Raw genomic sequence first — 16228 nt, 5'->3', positions numbered from 1 at the left:
AGCACCAGCTTGTCCTGGCACTTGCAACCAAAACTTCATTGTGAATTTGAGGTCAATGAGTTCCCTGTTTTTGATTTTTGCCTTTGTGAAGTAAAGAGCCCTCCTGAGACTTAGCCAGCCGGTTGTACGTTGGAGCAGCTCAGAGGGTTTTGCATGAAGACGAGTTGGATTTTGGACAGCTTGACCCAAGAAAGGACATGCAGTGTCACTTACTGTCAGCATCAAGTGGCATAACATTAGCTAGCAGCTAGATTTGGCGTGATTGAACTATATGATATCGTGACCTCTAAGTAGGCAATACCAGCTGGTCCCGTGTGTGTGTGTGTGTGTGCTGTGGCTGTGACCTCAGGCCACGCTCTCACTTGCTTTTGTCTGTCATCCAGTGACTGTGATACTGTTTCTTATGTGGAGCCACAAGTGTGTGTGTGAGTGAACGAATGAGTGAAGGCAAAGCAACTACCACAATTCTCTCCAGACTCTGCAGTAATCGGTAGCTGGACCTTGTTTTGATGTTTTTGTATCCTAAAACATTGTCAAGTCATGTTGAGCCTCTGTAATAATTTAACATAGTGGGTTTAGATAAAGAATAGGGCAGCAGGGTATCCTTTGAAAATTGAAAAAGGTACTTGTACCGAAATGATACTTTTTTTGATACTTATGGTGAGTAAAAGCTTATTATTTTATGTGATAGCCTATTTTTTTTTTTTTACTACTAGGCTATATAATTAGTTTTCCCAACCAAAAGAAACATAACTCTTCAGTGTGATATTTAACATGTTTATTTTTCTTCTTCACTTTAACAGTCTAAAACAATCAAAACTATCAGACTAAAGCCCTTATTATAACTATTAAGACTATTTAATAGCTTACATTTTAAATCGTTTTTAGAATCATAGCCCTTTCCGGATGCCATTAGTATTACCAGGTGAGGTCGGTAATTTCATTTTGCAAATAACTCCAGCTTGTCATCCGGACGGTAAAGTAATTTACAGAGGGATCGGGATCAGTGGACCTGCCCCACATCATCACCCACAGTACAAAACTGGCAAAACTCTCTTCAGGTGGTTCCATATCATTATTCACTATTTTCTCTGCACTTTCTTGGCACCAAGCTGTTCTTAAATGCACCTCCTGTTATTGCTTATTTTATATTCCATTTGTGTGCTTACATTCTATTCTTTTTTTCCCTGCTGAATCCTGCCGCAATGACCTATTTTCCCCGCGGGGATCAATAAAGTGTCTTCTAAGGGTGATGCTGCTCTACCCCACCACTGGTTATATGGCCCTTTTTAATCCAGATGCCAGGTGCTCAAGTCGGTAATTATGTGAAACTCCAGATGCTGATCCGGATGGGATTAAAATTGCCTCAGGACGTCAACGTTAACTCAAATCATAGTGGGTAATTTCAACTGGAATTTTTAGCAGGGTAGATGGAGAAAATCACAGCCATGTTTGATCTGGACTGGATACATTTCCCGTGGTCCGGAGATAAAAAAATGACCAATCTCTCTGCCGGAGTAGACTCGCTAAGCTCTATCCAGATGTGGATCCAACCTGACAAAGATGTCACCAGACTGAGGCCTCCCTCTGTCATATGTTTTGGTCATGTTCAAAGCTGAGCTCCTTCTGGTCGTCCATCTTTGATACCATTTATTCTGTTTGTAACAAAGGGATTAGCCCTAACCCTATAATGGCAAGATTCGGTACCACACCCGAGGAGATCACACTTTCAGTAAATCAGGCAGATACAGTTGCTTTTACCACCCTCCTAGCCAGATGATTGATCCTTGCCAACACACAAACGTTGGATGGAGGAAGTAATGGCTCACCTGAAGTTAGAAAAATTGAGCTATTCCTCCTGTGGCTCTACTAAAAAATTGTACAATGTTTGGCAGCCATTCATGAATTATTTCAATAAGGAATTTCCTGTCCAAGCACAAGATAACCCCTAACCCTCCCACCCCTAACTCTCACTCCCATCCCATGTTATTATGTTCAGTTACAGTACTGGTTGCTGGTCTGACTGTCCTGTCCTATTTTGTTTTTGTTTTTTTTTTGTAATGAAGTTGATGTATATATGTATTATTTGTACTCATACTATTAAAAATGCAATAATAATATTTGAAAATAAATAAAAAATGACCAATCACCAGACCTCCCCTAGTAATACTAATGCCGTCCGGAGAGGGCTCAATTATGTCAATAATACTTCACATTCAGAACTATTTCAAGAATATCAAGGGCTAGTAAATTTTCTATGCATTTATGTAAAATGCAGTTTAACATGGTTTTTAAAAAAGCTATTTTTGTCGCTGTTGTTTTTCTTGCAGTCAAACAGTGCAGCTCTTTTGCCTCGAGGTAACATTGTGCACAAGTGCTGCATAAGGTTCAAGATGTTGCCAGACATGGCAGCTATTTTTCTTGTCACAGATATTGCACTGCAGGCTCTCGCTGTCAATTTTAGTAAAACATAGCCAGACCTTGGACCATTTCAGTGACATTGTGTACTTACTGAGAGCAAATCAAGAGATGAAGGTGTAGTGAAGCCTGGAGAAGTTTGTTTATCCTGCCTATGGCAAGTAGTTACCTAGCAAGCCAATTAGCAGTCACTTTACTAAAGGAACAGAACAGGTATGGTACCTGGATGAAAGACGTGGTAAGATGTAAGAGTAAACATTACAATTACCGAACCATGACACCAAACATTTTAACATTTACTCGTTGGTAGTACTGACTTGACTCAGTTGGCACCCAAAAACAAGCACCAACCGTCGGTAACCAGCCCTAATAAAGAATTTAAAGTGTGTGTGTCTGTGTGCATGTGACAGGCGGCGGCGGGGAACATCATCAACATGTTGTGGCAGCTGATGGAAAACGGTTTGGAGGAGCTGAAACTCCTACAGACGGTCCTGGTCCTGCTAACCACCAACACAGTCGTACACGATGAGGTCCTCTCCAAGGTACAAGACTAACACACTCTTACATCACACAAGCTGGCTCACACTGTCTTTGTCTCTTTGTCCTGCTCTCTTCTCTTATCTACACACACATTCAGCCTCAATGCCTTGCAGGTATCCATATAACCCAGTTCTGTTCATCAGTGAGTCATCCTCCATCTATTATTGAACACACTACTGTAGCTATTACATTGTTTTTTCATACCCAACTGGTTGGGCTTGTGGTATCCTTGCTCCTATGTGTTCAGCATGACAAAGCAGTGGACTACCAGAGCCACAAGCATGTATTACACTGTGGTCACACTGTTAGCAAACAGAGCACTGCTACTGTCTCATGATTTGAGATAGTTGGTTACAAGTTGTAGCAATACACAGGACATATAGCAATGCTGCATCATGACTGGCTGCTGACAGGTGATTTTGTCCCAAAGTTCAGATGCAGTCTACTTTTTTTGAGATAAGATAAGATATCACTTTATTAATCCGCGGTCTGGTCAAAATCAGCCAAATTTTCTCTATTCAAAGAAATTGAATGAATTGCCAGTGAATGGCTTCGCGAGTTGCTTGCATTGCTTGATGTTAGCATCACTGTTTATTTAAGTCTGTCAGTGATGTCCACAGTGACAGCCATTATTGAAGTCCCCCTTCATTAATTCATCCTACATCTGTCCTGCATTAGTGCTGAAGACAACTGTGTTTTGACTGTTATACAGTAGTAATAGAACCAAAACTCCACTGTCTCTCAACCATATAGTTACCAGACCATTAGAGCAAAACTTGATGGAGCAGCAGTGAAGTGCATTAGTAGTTCAGCAGGCATTCATTTAATAATAGATTTATACGGTGAGTACATCTGCATATGTTGCATAATATTTTCTTTATGCTTTGCTCTCGCCCAGGCCATTGTGCTATGTTTCCGTCTCCACTTCACCAAGGACAACATCACCAACAACACAGCGGCCGCCACCGTCAGACAGGTCGTCACTGTGGTGTTCGAGAGGATGGTGGCCGAGGACGAGCGGTTCAAAGGTGAGAGGTCGCTGAGTTCACTGAGATGTAGGGAGGAAGTTGAGTGTGACATTCATGGGAAATAAAGTATACACAGAGAAGTTTGAACTCTGGAAGTTGAGTCCATCAACCGCTCCTTCAGTTTGACATTCAGCACTTCAGAGTACATCGGGCTTCATGAGAAGCTGAGCTCATATTTAGCGAAAGTTAGCATCCACAACAGGTTGAGTTCTTAGAGTTAAGACCAGTTTCATGGAAAATGGAGTCCATCTATGCATCGTGAAAGTCCAGAGTGCATCGGCATACATAAACAGTTGAGTTCCTTTTGTGAGGCAACTACTTTATTCTACATCACAACTATCCAGCCTCTCCATCAACTTTCTCTCCTCTAGCTAACTTTGTCCCCAGCGGCAGAGGTACACGAAAGAAGTTCCCCGTTAGACTGCCGAAAGCAGCTTATCCTGTGACTTAAGCCTGACTTCAATGCATACATAATGAGGCTGTGGCCCCCCTTCGATTTGTCTATTCGTTTTCCCTCCTCTAAATCAGAATTTTGGTTCACTGGATGAGATTGGGAATGACAGTATAATCAGGGAGTAGAAGTAGAGAAAGGCTTTTGACCGACCTGTGTATGTGTCAGGTTCTGCATACTTATGTGCAGTCATGCATGAAGTTGTGTTTGTGCGTGTGTCAGTGTATTATTGTCCCTCACAATGAAATCCAGGGGAGGGATATGGATTGGTCTCGTACTGTTTCTTTGTTTGTTTGTCCATCTGTCACCAGACGCTGGTGATCGTATTTTGTCAAAACGGTGTTCCTCACCGAGTATTTTCGAAATTACGTTGAATAAACCAAGAGGGGCAGTAAACTTACAGGTCAATGTAAGCGCACATATTTATCATTAATTAGCTGTGAGGGGGACTGCATCATTTGTTGGGGATGACATGTTTACTGTTGCCTTGCCTTGACATTCTCTCTTGTCTGTCTTGGAGACAAAACGTTTTGTTTCTGTTTGATTCTTGTGTCATAACACTACTAAGACCAGGCTTTAGAAACCCGCGCTGCCACCAAGGACGATGCCCAGACACGTCAGGTCATTTGCATTACTTGTTAATGTCTGCATTCACTCCAACCTAAATAGTCTAAATGCTATGAAACTATATGCTGTAAATCTGTTTAAAAAAGACACAATTCTCAATCAATTTCAACACTTTTATTTCTAAACTGATTATTTCAAGACTTAATTAAAGTCCCAATAATTTAACAGAAATGCAGTTTTACGCAGGCATTTGTTATATTTTTCCTCCAACCCACATTCATCACACAGCCTTGTTTGAGCAAATCCTGAAATCAACAAAGATTAACAATGCCTGATAAAAATAAGAGTAATTTCTTCATCCTAGTGCACTGCTTGTGTGGAGGAATGCACTATTACGCAGATACTCGCCATAATTACCTTATTCCTCCAACCCACGGTGTGTGAGCAAGTCGCACACACAAATCGGTTGCACTTCAAGCAGCTGTCCCTCGCCTTGTGTCTTATGCGTTTGGCCACCTGGCTCTGTGTCTTCTTCCCTGGAGTGATTGGTTGGAGCCTTGGATGCTGGTTTGGCGGCTGCAGCTGCTGCCTTGGACTTCATGTGGTCTTTGTGAAGTTCCCATGCCAGATCCATGATGAAGTCCCTCCTGTTTTCTGTCTTGTCAAGGCATTGCTTGAACAAAATGGTTGCGTTGATGACAGCCAGGTTGAGGATGTTGTAACATACAGTGGCAGGCCTGCTTTTGTCTTATACGTGCTTGCCATCCACACCAATTGAGGATACAATAAAAAAAACACCAGAAACATCAGTGCTTGTTCTCAAAGTAGCCAGTAACAAAACACAAATTTATGTAATAGCCTACTCTTGTTCTTGATATTTGTATTTAGATGCATACCTTTGTGTGGTTGTAGTCTGTCAGTCTGTTTTTTTCTTCTTATCAGTGCCTTTGGTGACAGTGGGATGCATAGTGTTGAGAAAGCAGATGTTCTTCTTTGGCTTTCACCTGTAAACCGTGCGGGTGCCTTGCCAGTCTTCATCACTGAGGTGGAGAACGGTTCTGCCAGAGTGATGTTTTGTGCAGTGGGAGGCAACAAGCAGGCTGGTTGTCTTTCCCATGAGCTTGTTTGCCAGGGAAAGTGAAGAAATTGTCTGTGGTCACTTTCCTGCCTTTTCCTGCCTTTTCCACAAGCTGCATCACCACATACTCCGACAGTCGTTCCCCCAATTCGCTTGTGAGTCATACCTGCCCAGGTGTGGAAAACCATTCAGCATGTATTTGGTTTCCACGTCTGCAGCTCACCAAAATGTGATGCTAAATTTGTCCGATTTGTTTGCCATGTATTGGGTGAATGGCAATCGCGAGTTTGATGTGAACAGCTGTTCATCTACAGTGATGTTTTGCACCGGCTGGTAGCATGTAATGCCGTTCTTCACAAAACTGCCTGTTGCCTCTGTGAGAATATTATGTGAAGGCAGTCTACTGGGTTTGTTCTGTCTTAATCTCGCCATCCTTTGCTGTCTCCTTTCTCACCATATTAAAGGCAGAACGAGCCCACACACAGTATATTAATTTCCCGTGCTTTAATTATTCCACTTTTCCATTTCCATTACCACTATTCGATTTTAATTATTTCCTTTCTCACCACGACCATGGAAAGTGCAGGTGTGGAAGGTACATCAGACATTCTTCTTGCTTTTTTGTGTTGAACTGAAGGTGATAAAGTCACAGATGTCTATTCAGCCTCTTATCTAGATAAAGGTGCCACATTGTCATCATCCACTTCAAATTCAACTTCTGACCCTGCTTCAGAATCTGTTGGGTCATCACTCAGCAGCAGAACCAAGACTTTATTAACATCTATTTGCTACTACTAATACTCCAGTCTACTGGAGTCTACTCCAAAATGTGTCCAAAATGTGTCTACTCCAAAATGTGTCCATAGACTTGCCTCAGGTGGATTACTAACGCCATCTTTCCTTTCTTATTGAAATAACGCCCACAATTATTCATTCCCACCTCCTCCATCACTCTAATCACTCTAATCTCTATCTTCTATCATCACTCTATCATCTTCATCTCACTATTGTTCAGAAGCATGTGAGTAATTGTACGTGTGAATGTGGTTTCGATGGCGATGTCTTGATGCCTAAATGCACCATTCAGCACTCAGGAAGAGAGCGAGGGACATTCAACGCCCAGTGACGTATTGTGTGGCACTAATTTTGTATGGAAAAAACTTTGAAAACAATCTGTTGTTATTTTCTAGATTGACACTTTAAGCATTTAAAGCCCAAATATTTTCCAATTTGGGAAAAGTCATGGAAGGACATATTTTTGAATCTCAACACTTGGCTCTACTAGTTTTAAGGGACTTTCACATAGGACACACTAACTCCACTCCTACGCTCTAAAACCCATTATTTCCAATGGCTTTCGCTGTGCATGAACGAATTTCCACTGCGCCGAGCAAAGCCCGTCCAGCTCAGCACCATGGGAAGTACTCAGCTAGGAAGGGGAAATAAATGGAGGAAAAATTGATTGTGACAGTATCAGAATTTTCCAAATTATCCCACGTTAATCTGATGTTATATGGACTGCTGTGGAAAAGCGCTCTCCTGGAAGCATATTTTTCTAACCAAGTGGGCAGACCAGGTGTGTTTAAAACCGCAGTGGAGATTAGCAATCTACGACCATTGGCTGTCATTTTTTGGATGTTATATAACACAAATAAGATAAGGAGGTGGGAATGGTTCTTTTCCCTGCTTCATATAAACTCTTTCTCTTCCTCCACTCTTCCTACTCTGCTTCTTTCCCTTTCTCCCATCCTCCATATGCCTGCATCTATCCATTCCTCTTTTGCCTCTCTCTCTCTCTCTCTCTCCCATTCCCATACCTCCATAATCCTCCGCTCCTCAATTCTGCATCACTCCCTATCCCCTTCTCTCGCTCCCTCTCCTTCCATCGCTCATTCTCGCTCTTTCCTCCCTTCCATCCCTCATTCACTCTCTCCCTCCCTCTCACCCAATCCCTCTATCTCTCTTCCACCCCACTCTTTCTCCATTTCTACCCCCCCCCCCCCCCCCCCCCCAGGCATTGTGGAGCAGCCTCCTCCTGTCCAGGGCAACACCAACCGGAGGTCTGTGAGCACTCTGAGGCCCAGCGCAAAGGATGCATACATGCTCTTCCAGGTATGTCCACCAGGGGGAGGCAGCCCTCTATGCTGCTTTGTGCCCTCTCTCCATCTGTTCAGGGTGCCACCTTTGGACAGAGTTGGTTCTGAGACAATTGGTCATGGTCTGATCACACGTGGATGGGTTAAGAATTCACACTGAGGAGCATGTGTCCTTTTGTGGAATTTAAACAAGAAATGGAGATGCATACAATGGAGATACATACTCATTACAACTTTGAAACCCTCACTTAATGTGATAGTTTATTGATCGTCTTTTCATTTGCCCAACCCCCTCCCCCTCCATAGGGGGGTCAGAGGTCAGGGTCGGCTACAGAAAAGCGCACCTGAAGCTGGTAGGGATTCAGTGCCTTGCTAAAGGACACTTTAGCAGGGTAGTGGCTTGAAACTGGGTCCTCCGGTTGTAGGGTAGTCCCCCTACTCAAAACCTCACCCTGATGTTCTTATTAATAGAAATATTGTTTTGTTTTACGTTACTTTCCATCTTTCACAAACTAAGAAATACAGGAACTGCTATTTTAATGGTTTGATGTTAAGTGTGTAACGTCTGTAATGACGTATTTGTATTTAGAAGTATTCGGGTGATGTATTGTCTTTACTTGTGTACAAGCAACGAGTTGACCTATTTTACATCTGGGTGCTTTCACCCATTCAATAAAATGAAATTTGCAAGAGGAAGCGATTCAAAGGCAGCCTGGGTCCCTTGTTATTCCCCACCCACGCTGCACTTTTCTGTGATCATGCTTATCCTCCTGGCGCAGCTCCGTGACGGCCCTGTTTCAGTGGCTCTGATGTGTGTAGGACATTGCATTCCATTGTATTGAGTCCTATTGTGTGCGTGTGTGTCCCGGCAGGACTTGTGCCAGCTGGTGAATGCTGACGCCCCCTACTGGCTGGTGGGGATGACAGAGATGACAAGGACCTTCGGCCTGGAGCTGCTGGAGTCTGTTCTCAACGATTTTCCCGGGGTGTTCCTACAGGTACATGTAGCCTTACATGTTATGGACAATACTGCTATATTTGTTTCAGCAGAATACAGTGTAGAGCAGTTGACATGCACTCAGTGTGTAAAATATTAGGAATATCCTGTTAACAGTCTTGAAAATCATGACACCGTATGTAAAATATTAGGAATATCCTGTTAAGTCTTGAAAATCATGACACCATATGCCAAGCATGGACACACTGTGTTGGCAAAGAGGAACAGTGATCATAGGTTGAAGCTTACTGGCAGGTTTTGACTTAACAGGATTGTTTCTAAACACCAGAAAAATGTAAAATCAAAAATTATCACAAAGGCTAATGGATGCCTTACTTTGTATTAGGAACTTGATTCACATGTTGTTAGGTGTTTCTGTTATTTTGTCCACCCCCTGTACATTTTATATAATCTTAGCATCAGAGCTGATGCAATTCAGTGCAATGCAGTTAATATTCTATAACGGTACTGTGTCTTGGCATGCCTGCACTCCATCTGACCCCGCCGTCTCCCTCGCTCTCTGCTCCCCACCCAGCACCAGGAGTTCAGCTTCCTGCTGAAGGAGCGGGTGTGTCCCCTCGTCATCAAGCTCTTCTCCCCCAACATCAAGTTCCGGCAGGGCAGCAGCAGCGCCGCCTCGCCGGCCCCAGTGGAGAAACCCTACTTTCCCATCTGCATGAGGCTGCTGCGCGTGGTCTCCGTCCTCATCAAGCACTTCTACAGCTTACTGGTGAGGGACTCGTCTGCAGCAGTGGTCGACAGGCCGGAGCTGTTGCCAGATGATCGAGGGATTTGCACGAGCACAGAGCCGACGCACTTAATTGATCTGGTCTGATTAGAATTGGATTAGCGTAGTAGTATTGTCTTAGTTCCGCTCCATGCCCTTTAATGAGCTTAGCTGCATCTGAGCAGTCCAGCGTTGCAGCTGCTTTTATTTTTTGCGATAGTCTACGACTCCCTGCAGGGGAAATTTGCCTTTTTGCCTGCCTCCCTCCACTGGGAGGTCAAGGTGCATGATCAGCCACAGAACAGCTTCTCCAAATTCAGAGATTCAGAGTCTTGCTCAAGGACACACTCTTCATGGGGGATTTTTAGTCCCTCAGGTTACACAACAGTCTCCATCCAGTAGGCCAACCTGCTGTCCCAGTCTGATACGTGTGTGTGTTGCAGGTGACGGAGTGTGAGATCTTCTTGTCTCTGCTGGTGAAGTTTCTGGATGGGGAGAAGCCACAGTGGCTGAGAGCAGTGGCCGTAGAGTCAGTCCATAGGCTTTGTGTGCAGCCACATTTATTACGGTAAGCAATAGCAAATTCTATACAATATACAAACACAACCCTCATGTCCTTATTAACTATGATACGCAAACTTTCTGGGTTTGACAACTCAAAACTTTGCGACCTTAATACATTTTTTTCTTATCTCACTATTTTTCTTATTTCATATTTTTTCTCACTCACTTAAAACATATTCTACAGCTGCAGTGATTTAAAAGGCTGGAGGTATTTTGTGCCTCAGACAGCAGAATGCTGGTTGATGGTCATCATTCTTTAATGACTCTTATAATAGAAGCCAAGCAGCACAATGTATCTTATCATAGTAGCTAAATAGTTCTGTAATGACTGATGTATCTGCCCTAGATGTACCCAGAAAAGTGTAAAAAGTGAGGTACAAACTCTCTGCTCCCATCCAAATAACATATTTATAGATCATCAGTGAATCATATCTGAACATTCTTTTGTATTTTTGTTATCTTATCATTATGTTAGCCATGCCAACTTCTAATTATTGCACTGTCTCTGCTGTCAACTCTCTACTGCTAAGAATTAATGACAGGCGTAAAGAGAAACTGGTAGAATCACTATTAAGTTACCTGTATTCTGGCCTGTGTGTATCTGTGTCTCATCTCTTAGCTCACTCCTCTGTGTTCTTGTCCTTTTCCAGGTCCTTCTGCCAGTCATATGACATGAAGCAGCACTCCACCAAGGTGTTCAGAGACATTGTAAACGCCCTGGGCTCCTTCATCCAATCCCTCTTCATCGTCCCCAATGCAGGCAACGCTGCCGCCGCCAGTGCACCTGCTGGTCAGTTCATGGATACCAAAACTAATAAAATTCTCATATTTGAGCTGTTGTGGTACAGTGAAGAATTGTAACCGGTGTATTGCCAATACATTGGAAAGTCATTTAGACTGAGGATTCTCTTTCTGCTAATTTATACAGCATTCAGAATTCCTATGGCCATGGAAATCCTGGAAAAGTCACAGAATTTCCACTCATGATTTGTTCATATACTCTTAACCAGTTGGGGAAAAAAAGTTAATCGTCAAAGTTTATTACTGGTAGAGCTAATTTGAGAAATAACAATCCCCTCAAAACGGAAATTATAACAAAATGAAATCAAGAAATAGGGTATACAGACATGAAATGTGAGGAACTTTTAATAACAAAAATGTGTTCCTTTTATGTGTTTTTTTTACTCCACTCTCTTCCTGCCTCCTTCCATCCACTCTCCCCTCATCTTCCTCCTCTTTGACCCTCTGTCCAGGTGGCTCGGGCTCGGGGGCGCAGGGGGCAGCGCAGGGCGGTCCCGGGGCAGGAGGGGTCAGCGGCAGTCTAACCACGCAGGCTGCCTTCGAGTACCGCGGCACCTGGATCCCCCTTATGACTGTCAGTGTCCAGGGCAGTGCCAAGGCCACCTAGTGAGTGCTGTTACCACACAAACACACACACACACACACACCTATCTATCTATATGTCTGTCTGTCTGTCTGTCTGTCTGTCTGTCTGTCTGTCTGTCTGTCTGTCTGTCTAAGAATAATTTTGCAGTGCTAAAGCTAGTTAGCTTCATCCTGCAAGTACACTGCAGCACAAGACATCTGTATCTTCTGTCACTCTCACATGTAAAGGTGGCAATATACTAACAACAACAAAGTCAATCTTGCCCAAAATAGAAACACATCTGAACGTGTCACTGCATACAAATTTGTGTATACTCACTGCGGCATCATATTGTTCATTTATGTACACTCCACACCAGTGAGCATGAAGATTAAAGAGGTAACCCAACCTAGGGAAACACAAACTCTGAGAACAACAACAACAATTTATTGAAAGAGTTGACCACAAGATGTTAGCACAGAGATGTAAACAAAGGCAATGACCTGAAAAAGGTTGTGTTTCCCACAAGGCAACACAGCCAATCATATGATATTTTAGACCAATTGCAGATGGTCATGCACTGTGGGCAATGAATGCAACTAGTTCCGGCAGCAAGCTTATGTACACTGCAGAGTACAAAGACAGTGTGGTGCTCTGTTTTCTCTGCAACCTTGTCCTTTTGTCTGGATGAGCCTGCTGAAATTAATTTCCGCAGCAAGTACAACATACCTTAAAAGACACCTGCAACCTGTCTTTACCTGTTTTGGTGTGAGATGCCCAGTGAAGGTTCTGTGGGGCTGGTCAAACCGTTGCCTAATAAAGCTGATTTTTTTATATAAAGAGAGGACAGAATGTAGGTGTTTTTTAAATTTAGCATGGTCTGCCTTACTTCTTCTACTTTCCTGTCACCAGGACCAGTTTCCAGGTGTGTAGAATATTTTTGTATTATATCCACGCTGTTATAATTTTAGCAACTCTACTGGTAGAAAATCTTCCTCCATTATCCAGTTATGTTGGATAGTAGATCTTTACTTCCCATCATTTCTCAGCCATAAATTTAGTGGCTATCATGTCCCATTTACACCATCCAACATCAACAACAGCTCCCATAATAATGACACTGCTGTGGTGAATCACCAAGGTGTTCTTGTCCAGTGATTGTCCAAGCAATTATTACCAGATACTTAGACCCTGCCTCCACTGGAGGCAGAGCTGAGTGGGGATAAAGGGGATAAATGGTTATATTTAAAACCACAGGGGATCATATTACAGCAACGATCAAAGGCTTAGCCCCCCTCGAGGAGTGAAAACACTATTGTCATTAGCACTCTGTATTTCACAGGGAACTGAGGTTTAAAAGACAGGGAATTACAATAGCCAGAGGCCTTCCTGTATTAAAGAGAGGTGTTGTCCAAATTGTCCTCTTCTCCAAAGGTAATGGGATCTATTTGCTGTAATTAGGAGTAGCACCGGTAGTTGAGGAGAGGCAGAGACTTCTGGGGGGAGTTAAGCGAGCACCTTTCGTTTTCTTGATGTCTTTGAACACCGAGTGCACAAAATAGGAAGGCTCTTTCTATGAAACTGACCAGATGAATCCAGGTGAAAGGTGAAAGCTGTATTGACTTCACCTATTAAATCCACCTCAGTCACAGCAGGGAGAGTTGGATGAAGCGGGGGAGTAAAAGACAGATTTTTACGCCTTGAGAGAATATTTACACCTTGAGAGAATTTTTACACCTTGAAAGAAATTGTGCAAATGTTGGTTGTCAGTATAATGCAGAATGGATTCAAAGAAAGATGACCCTGAGAGTTGTTTAGCAGGGAGGCGATGTGGGTGTTTGCTTGACGGGATTTGCGAATGAGCTGGTGATGCAGACAGACACACAGATGGAAAGACAAATGTGTATGCATGTACAGATACAGACACACAAACACACACTCACACTCATGGATGGACTTATTTTTCTTGTAACTCACACAAGTACTCACATTGAATCAAGTGCATGAAAGAAGAGGCGTGCATAAACACACTCTCTCTTTGAATCCTGGACGGAGTTCAGTTCTTTCTCCTTTTATCAAACACACACACACAATCTTTAACCTCTGTCTCTTTTGCTCCATCTCTCCCCTCCCTCCCATCCTCCAGTCTGGAGATGCTGGACAAGGTGGAGCCGCCGTCCATCCCAGAGGGCTACGCCATGTCGGTGGCCTTCAGCGCCCTGCTGGACCTGGTCCGGGGCATCACCTCCATGATCGAGAGGGAGCTGGCCAAGGAAGAGGAGGAGGCTGCAGAGTACAGGGAGGCTCACCCTGACCAGGAGTGGCAGCCCCAACCTGGTGAGGAGAAGCAGGGGGGAAAGTGCAGACTAGAGGTTTCAGCAGGTTCTCAAAACACAGAGAAATGTTCAGATGGAGTATGCAAAATAGTTCTGGTTCACAAACATAGTGAAATATTCAGAGGTGTTGTGTATATGACTTCACAAATCTTAGTGAAATGTTCAGATGGAATATTTGGAATAGTTCACAAAATATGGTAAAATGTTCAGATGTAGTATGTGGAATAGTGCACAAAATGTAGTGAAAGGAACTGTGGATGTGTGTGGAATATACATGACTGAACAAATATGTAACTTTGTCTGCAAATGAAATGTCTGCGTAGGTGAAGACAAGAAATATGGAGAGATAAGAAAACGTCCTAGATCACATTAGAGGTGTGATAAACAAATTGAATGTTGTGAAACTTTAAGATGGAGATGCAGTATGTTCAACAGCCGCATCTTGAAAAGAAATACTTGCGCTTTCTATACATGACGTGTTTATGGACTGTACTGTACTGTTTGCCATACCTGTGATCCTGGATGGAAGCACTGTTCTGACCCCCGGTGGCCAGTCGTTTCCCTGCATGTTTATTTAGCTGCACGTTCAGTTAAGATGGGGAGCAAAGACATGCTTTGTTTTCTAAATGATATTATCGAAACTTGAGAGAAAGAATTACTGAATAATGCTTTGCGTTTCTGTCTCAGGAGCCCACCTGGTGTGGGAGGAGATGGTCAGTGCCTGCTGGTGTGGCCTGCTGGCTGCCTTGTCTCTGCTGCTCGACGCCAGGTAAATAGGCCCTCTGCCTTTTCACACACTGTTACATTGTAATCAGCAGTCTTGTTAGATTTGCAGATTTAAGCTGGGACACTTTAATTGCCCCACAGGGAGTAGTAATAAAGTTGTAAAGAGATTCAGAAATGTGCTTATTCCTTTGTAGCGCAATGGCAAGGCATCCTCTTATTAGCAATTTGAGTGTGAAGTACCATTTAGGCCACTCCAGGACTGCATTCATAGATTAAATATAGCCTAGTGTCCATGCAACTCCACCAGATGCCTTGAGTCAGTTACAGATTGAAAACCTTTCAGTGATTTTAAAGATTTGATCTCCTTTGAGTCTGGGATGAACAGAGTTTGCACTCTCAGGGACATCCCATTTGATCCATTGTGCCAGGCAAGAGAAAATCTATCTTGACAAAAAAAAAGAAACAAAAACAAAGATTTGGCCCAGATCTGAATACATTGCACACCTTCTCATCCTCTTCAGAATGTGAATTTATGGCACAAGGACAACAGGACCACACATACAGTGCAAAGGGATACTGTGAGATGTGCCCTCTGCACTCTCCATCACTTGTCTGTCTTCTTTACCTCTTCTTCTCCCTCCGTTTCAGCACTGATGAGACGGCCACAGAGAACATCCTGAAGGCGGAGCTGACCATGGCCTCGCTCTGCGGTCGCCTGGGCCTGGTGACGCCGCGTGACGCCTTCATCACAGCCATCTGCAAGGCCTCTCTGCCGCCGCACTACGCCCTGACCGTGCTCAGCAGCAATGCCGCCAACCTCTCCAGCAAAGGTTAGGGCTGTGGCTGAGGGTGCCACTTAAATGTGCATAGAAAACATGGTGGAAACGGTTTACATTCTTGAAACAACAGTCCTAAAGCGTTGCACCTAAAGCGCGGGAAGTCTTCAAAAGGACAAGTGAAGCAGAAAAAGAAAGAAACACCCAATTTAAAACTGAGGATGAGGATAAAGTGAAATGTGTTTCTGTTAGACCTTTTTTTCTTTTATAGCACATTTTCTGCACTGGAACAAACTACATTAATATACATTCTTACACTGGAAAGTCTGTTTTGGGTCAGTATGTGACTTTCTTGCATTTTCCCCTTGAAATATGTATACACACACACACACATGCAGGTATATACAGATGGCAGGGTGGCCTAGTGGTTTGAGAAGCGTAAAGACCATGTGTTTCATCCCTGCAACTGCCATAATCCCTTGGGAAATGCAAGACAATGAAGCCTCTACTTGCTCTCTTGTTCTCCGCTGCTCTGTACAAGAACCTAAATGCTTAAAT

General features: G+C 43.3%; 1 protein-coding gene across 4 annotated transcripts in view; it reads left to right on the top strand.

Annotated features, from left to right (window-relative positions):
* The window catches only part of mon2 (MON2 homolog, regulator of endosome-to-Golgi trafficking), a 52252-nt gene that overhangs the window by 17518 nt on the left and 18506 nt on the right, over positions 1 to 16228 (top strand). For 2 of the 4 annotated variants that reach the window (XM_071522668.1, XM_071522667.1), the window contains exons 4-16: positions 2829 to 2960; positions 3857 to 3986; positions 8097 to 8194; positions 9051 to 9176; positions 9711 to 9905; positions 10346 to 10470; positions 11117 to 11256; positions 11720 to 11873; positions 13979 to 14169; positions 14411 to 14427; positions 14542 to 14563; positions 14859 to 14937; positions 15543 to 15724. In XM_071522668.1, the coding sequence (XP_071378769.1) occupies positions 2829 to 2960; positions 3857 to 3986; positions 8097 to 8194; positions 9051 to 9176; positions 9711 to 9905; positions 10346 to 10470; positions 11117 to 11256; positions 11720 to 11873; positions 13979 to 14169; positions 14411 to 14427; positions 14542 to 14563; positions 14859 to 14937; positions 15543 to 15724 (1591 nt within the window). Of the gene's footprint in view, positions 1 to 2828; positions 2961 to 3856; positions 3987 to 8096; positions 8195 to 9050; positions 9177 to 9710; positions 9906 to 10345; positions 10471 to 11116; positions 11257 to 11719; positions 11874 to 13978; positions 14170 to 14410; positions 14428 to 14541; positions 14564 to 14855; positions 14938 to 15542; positions 15725 to 16228 lie in introns of all 4 variants that reach the window. The other 2 variants (XM_071522670.1, XM_071522666.1) reach the window with 2 other exon arrangements.

This window comes from Centroberyx affinis, unplaced genomic scaffold (assembly GCF_046629955.1).
Source record: "Centroberyx affinis isolate AG114_WGS23_722 - 3 ecotype Tasmania unplaced genomic scaffold, CSIRO-AGI_Caff_v1 ptg001013l_1, whole genome shotgun sequence".
Lineage (NCBI taxonomy): Eukaryota > Metazoa > Chordata > Actinopteri > Beryciformes > Berycidae > Centroberyx > Centroberyx affinis.
Note: the sequence above shows the minus strand (reverse complement) of the source record. Positions and strands in the feature narration are given on the sequence as shown.